General features: G+C 27.8%; 1 protein-coding gene across 1 annotated transcript in view; it reads left to right on the top strand.

Moving 5' to 3' along the window:
• The first annotated feature begins 73 nt into the window (after positions 1 to 73).
• LOC112525340 (cytochrome P450 CYP736A12-like) overlaps positions 74 to 6,106 on the top strand; it is an 11,018-nt gene continuing 4,985 nt past the window's right edge. The window contains exon 1 of the mRNA XM_025135429.1: positions 74 to 727. Within this exon, the coding sequence (XP_024991197.1) occupies positions 74 to 727 (654 nt within the window). The remainder of the gene's footprint in view (positions 728 to 6,106) is intronic.

Below are 6,106 nucleotides of genomic sequence, written 5' to 3'. Positions count from 1 at the left end.
TATATATATATATATATATATATACATATATTATAATAGAAAGCAAGTTAGAACTAGAACCATGTTTTCTTTTATGCTTCTCATTCTCACCGGAATCTTGTTGTGGTGGTGGTACTCGACTCATGTCCATCTCAAAAAACTCCTGCCTGGCCCTTTTCCGCTACCAATTATAGGAAACCTCCACTTACTAGGAAACCTCCCTCATCGTGCCCTCCACAAGCTATCCCAAAAGTATGGATCTATCATGTCCATTCGTCTAGGCTCGATTAACGTAGTCATAGTTTCTTCTCCGGATGCTGCAAAACTATTCCTTGGAACCCATGATGCCATTTTTGCATCTCGGCCTGAAATCCAATTGTCAAAGTATCTTTATCATGGCAACAAGGGGATATTATTGTCAGATTATGGTGAATATTGGCGGAATATCAGAAAATTTTGTATAACGGAGTTGTTGAGTCCTGTGAAGATCAATGGATTTGCAGGAATTAGAAAGGAGGAGATTGGGTTGATGGTGGAGGAGATGAGAGTTGCATCCATCGCACATCAAGCGGTGAATTTGACTAAAGTGGTGGGTGGTTTGGTCGAAGACATGACATTCAGGATGATTTTTGGAAGAAAAAGCGATCAAACATTTGTTTTCACAAGATTAAGCGACGAGTATGCTGAATTGCTTGGAACCTTCAACTTGGCAGACTATATGCCGATGCTAGCACCCTTTGATATTCAGGTCATTTACATTTACATTTGCATTTGTATTTGCATTTGCATTTGCATTTGCATTTGCATTTGCATTTGCATAATACATAAATCTTATCATACCTATTTTTCTTTTATTTTGAATTTTATTAAATACAACAATAAAAGTTCCAACTTTAATTTTGAATTAAAGTAAGGATCACATGGCCAAAAGGATAATAATACTGTCTGTTTTAAATTATTTCAAAAACATAATATTTTCCTTTTGGATAAGTCTTGCAATTATTAGTTTTAATGAGTTTTGGGACCCATATATATATATATATATATATATATATATAATGAATTAGATATCTTGTGATACCTAAAAATATTGACTATGTTAAACAAAAGATACATTGTGATACCTAATCATATATAAGATACATTGTGATACCTAATCATATATAAGATGCATAGTGATACCACTGTGTTACATCTTCGATCGACCACACAAACGACATCAATGTGATACCCAAGCACATNTTAAAACTCAAGATTACAAATAAACTGTGCATAAGTACAACTTATTAAAAATTCATGTTTGAATTAGTGTAACGAACTTCAGATAAACATAATCAAATAGAGAATAAATATTTTATTTTGAATACAAAAAACTAAAATATAATTAGGATAATCATTGAGTTMTAACAAAATACTTAATTATTATTTTTATAAAAAATTATATTATTAAACCAAAAATAAATTACTTCGTTATTAAATCTAAATTAAATTATAATAAAAAAAATTGAATTAAAGAAATTACACATAAAACAAGAATTTTTAAATAGTTAATTGGATACTAATATTGATATATTTATTTTTGAAATTTTATGATATCTTCAAATTTATATTTTTCAAAAATAARAAACATTATCTCTTTCTYAAAACCACATAAAAACTGTATTAAAACATTTACTAGACGGAATAAAACGAAACATTAAAATCGATATATATTTCGCTTCATTGCGCAAGCACGCTTCTAGTAAATGGATAAGTCTTATCCCGTGTCATCATCGATATTATCCGGYATTTAAAAAGTCAAATTCTATTTTTATTATATATTACGATAATTATTTGGCGGCACCCAGAAAATTGGATTTGTCCCTACCCAAGTGGTTTTTAACCGRCGTTTCAAATGAGTCCTCACCGCCCCACTATAAGAGCATCATGTGAAATAAAATCAACACTAAGACATGCTAGATGGTTGATTTAATAGTTTGGTGCCCATAAGGAACCCAAGAGGTGGAATTTTTGTTGTCCATTCACTTTCAACTAACGAGTTGACCCGTTTGACAAAAGTTGACCGGCTTTRACTTTTTGTTAAGTAAAGACACTAATAAGGGATGTTTAGTTAAACAGAGACTATCCAGGTGAGTTTTCATGAAAGTTATACTATGATGCATATTATATACAAACTATTTTGTACATTGTTGTATTATGTTCTATGGGTTTTGCATGTATGTGAYGTCACACTTTGGGATTCACATGCTAATTGTTTTAACGTTTTTAAACTTGTGTACATGCTTATAAAACGGGATAAATTCACATGTGCTTATGAAATGCAATNTTCTCACAGTTACCACAAACTAATTAGTTCTCATTTGATTAGGCCCATATATATATATATATATATATATATATATAATGAATTAGATATCTTTATCTTTTATTACTACTCAAGAAGATGATATTATTAATAAGTTAATATACACTATTATTAAAAATTATATAGGTGATCCAACTTTATTCCAAGAAAAGAGTGCTGAAATACTCTTAAATCTAACTTGTAGAAAACTTCAAGATTTTAGATGGTATAAAGATATGTTCCTAACTAAAGTTATGTTAAGACCAGACTGCAAATAAGCTTATTGGAAAGAAATGTTTATTGCATGTCTACCCAATCTATTTGCAAAAAAAATAAGAAATACTCTAAGAGAAAAATACACTAATCAAATCCCTTACAAAGATTTAACTTATGACGAAATCATTAGTTATGTTAATAAATAAGGCTTATCAATATATTCAGATTTAAGACTAAAAGTAAAGCTCAAAAAAGATAGAATTTCAAGCAGAAATGAATTAGGAGATTTTTGTCAACAATATGGACATCAACCTATTTTGAACCATCCTCATCAAAACACAAAAATATTCTAAGAAAAGATTTTCAAAATATAAATCTAAAGAAAATCATGATCAAAAAGAAAAATATAAAGAAAAAAGAGTAAATAAAAAACCTTATAAAAAATTCAACAAAAAATTCAATAGAACTTATAAAAAAGAATCTCGTGATCTTGTAATATGTTATAAATGTGGTAAAACTGGTCATATTACAAAAAATTGCTATGTTAAGAAAAATTAATGAATTAGATATTTCTGATCAATTAAAGGCTCAAATCAGTAGATTAATTATTAATAATGATAGTTCTGAAGATGAATTAAACATTTCAGACTATGATCATAAAAATCTCAATATTGTTCAAGATTATTTTTCATCCGAAGAATTTGAGTCAAGTTGTGAGTTTATAGGGAAATGCACTTGTAATCAAATAAATGTAATTACAAATGAGGATAGAGTGATTTTAGAACTTTTAGATAAAATTCAAGATAAAGAAGTCAAAGATCAAATAAGCAATAAATTTTTCAATAAACAAAAAGAACCAATAATTTTTACTCAACCTTTTAATCTACAAGAAGTTTATTCAAGATTTACAAAATCAACCACTCCAATAACTATTGTAGATTTACAAGAAGAATTAAAAATTGTTAAGACCGAAATAAAACTAATAAAAGAAAGGTTATCTAATGTTGAAAAAGACAAGGAACCTATTGAACAGACAAATGATCAAACAATTACTCAAATAAAAAATAAATTAATTAATCCTTCAAAAGGAATAACTTCTCAAAAATGGAATGTTTGCATTAACCTTTGTATTAATAATGAATTCAAAGTAATTGTTCTAGCACTAATTGATAGTGGTGCAGATATGAATTGTATTCTATAAGGGATTATACCTACAAAATACTATGAGAAAGCAAAAAATCATTTATCAACCGCTAGTGGTTCATCACTCAATATTCAATATAAAGTTTCAAATCTTCATATATGTAATAATGATTATTGTTATAAAACTTCTTTAATACTTGTAAAAAATCTAACATCTACTTTGATCCTAGGTACTCCATTTATTACTCAATTATACTCATTCTCAATTAATCAAGATGGTTTAAGTACCAAAGTTTAAAATAAAGAAATATTTTTCAAATTTGCTAGTCTAATTGTTCATAATGAGTTAAATAATTTAAATAATAAGATTAATCAAGTAAAATTCTTAAATAATGAAATAAATAGTTTAACAATTTCTAAGAATTTATCAAGTTCCTTTATTCAAAATAAAATAAAAAGAATAAAAGAAAATTTTGAAAATAATGTTTGTTCAAATATTCCAAATGCCTTTTGGAATCGAAAACAACATATAGTCAAATTACCATATATCAAAGACTTTGATGAGAAAATATCCTTTCTAAATCAAGATTTATTCATATGTCTTCTGAATTACAAGAACATTGTAAAACAAAAATTCAAGATTTACTTCAAAAGAAACTTATAAGACTTTCAAAGTCTCCTTAGTCATGCTCAGCATTCTATGTTATGAATGCTGTAGAATTAGAAAGAGGTTCTCCTCGACTTGTAATCAATTACAAACCTCTAAACAAAGTTTTAGAATGGATTAGATATCCTATTCCTCATAAAAGAGATCTACTCAAAAAATTACATGAAGCAGAAATCTTTTCAAAATTTGACATGAAATCTGGATTTTGGCAAATCCAAATTTATGAAAAAAATAAATATAAAACTGGTTTTAATGTTCCTTTTGGTCATTATGAATGGAATGTTATGCCATTTGGACTCAAAAATGCTCCCTTTAGAGTTTCAAAATATTATGAACGATATCATCAACCCTTTAAGTGATTTTGCAATCGTTTACATTGATGATGTCTTAATATTTTCAAAATCCATTGATCAACATTTCAAACATCTAGATTTATTTTATAATCTAATTCATAAAAATGGTTTAGTTGTCTCTGCTTCAAAAATGAGTCTTTTCCAAACTCAAATAAGGTTTTTAGGTCATGAAATTGTTCATAAAACTATAAAACCTATTCAAAGAAGTTTAGAGTTTGCTAATAAATTTTCAGATGAAATCAAAGACAAAATTCAATTACAAAGATTTTTAGGATGTTTAAATTATGTTCATGATTACTTCAAAAATTTAGGAATAATCTGTAAACCACTTTATCAAAGACTCAAGAAAAATCCTAAACCATGTACTCAAGAACATACTCAAATTGTTCAACACATAAAACAAAAGGTAAAATATTTACCATGTCTTCATATTCCTAACCCTAATGCTCAATTAATAGTCGAAACTGATGCAAGTGACATGATTTGGAGGAATACTCAAATAAAAATGAACTGATCAAATTAAAAAAAAAAAACTAGTAAGATTCTTTTATGGTGCCTGGAATGACACCCAAAAGAATTATTCAACAGTTAAAAAAGAAATTTTAAGCATTGTTTTATGTATAAGAAGTTTGAAGATGATTTATACATGAAACCTTTTTTGTTAAGAATTGATTGTCAGTCTGCAAAACCGATTTTAGAAAATGACATCAAAAATATGATTTCAAAACAAATTTTTGCAAGATGGCAAACCTTGCTAAGTAATTTTGATTTTCAAATAGAATTTATCAAAGGAAAAGATAATTCTTTAGCAGATTTCTTATCAAGAGAGTTTTTACAGGGAAAATGACTTCTCAAAAGACTTCGCCTCCTGATCAAAAGAAAAAGATTCTTTCTCCATTCAGATCTACTGAACATGACCATTCAATAATTCTCATCTCTACTCAAAATAGATTTTTTCCTTTTTCTCAAACATTACATTGTCCATATTATTCATCTCTGATTCAAAGTCCAAATAGTACTCTTTCAACACCATCGAAATCTGCTTCAAATAAATTCATCTATGTTACTCCTCCAAAAACTATTCAAAAGTCACCTTTCGTTCAAAACAGTCCTTCAAAGCCTCCTACTTCTCCAAAATCTGATTCAAGTTCTTATTTACTCAACCCATATAGCCAAACTGTCAAAATCCTTGAAGATTATGAAATTCATCTTCAAAGCAAATGATTTCAAGTACTCAATGACTACCTCTTCCAAAAGGGTTCTTTATTCATTGGTGATTCTATCAAAACTAGAGAATATTATGAAGCAATTCTAATAGACTCTAGATCTATTAAAATTACCCATCGCTCAAATCATACCAACTCTTCTCAAATAGATTTTAGTAAAGTTCAAATCCTTCAAGTC

The sequence above is a fragment of the Cynara cardunculus genome (genome assembly GCF_001531365.2).
Source record: "Cynara cardunculus var. scolymus isolate 2C chromosome LG 13, CcrdV1, whole genome shotgun sequence".
NCBI classification, from domain to species: domain Eukaryota; kingdom Viridiplantae; phylum Streptophyta; class Magnoliopsida; order Asterales; family Asteraceae; genus Cynara; species Cynara cardunculus.
Note: the sequence above shows the minus strand (reverse complement) of the source record. Positions and strands in the feature narration are given on the sequence as shown.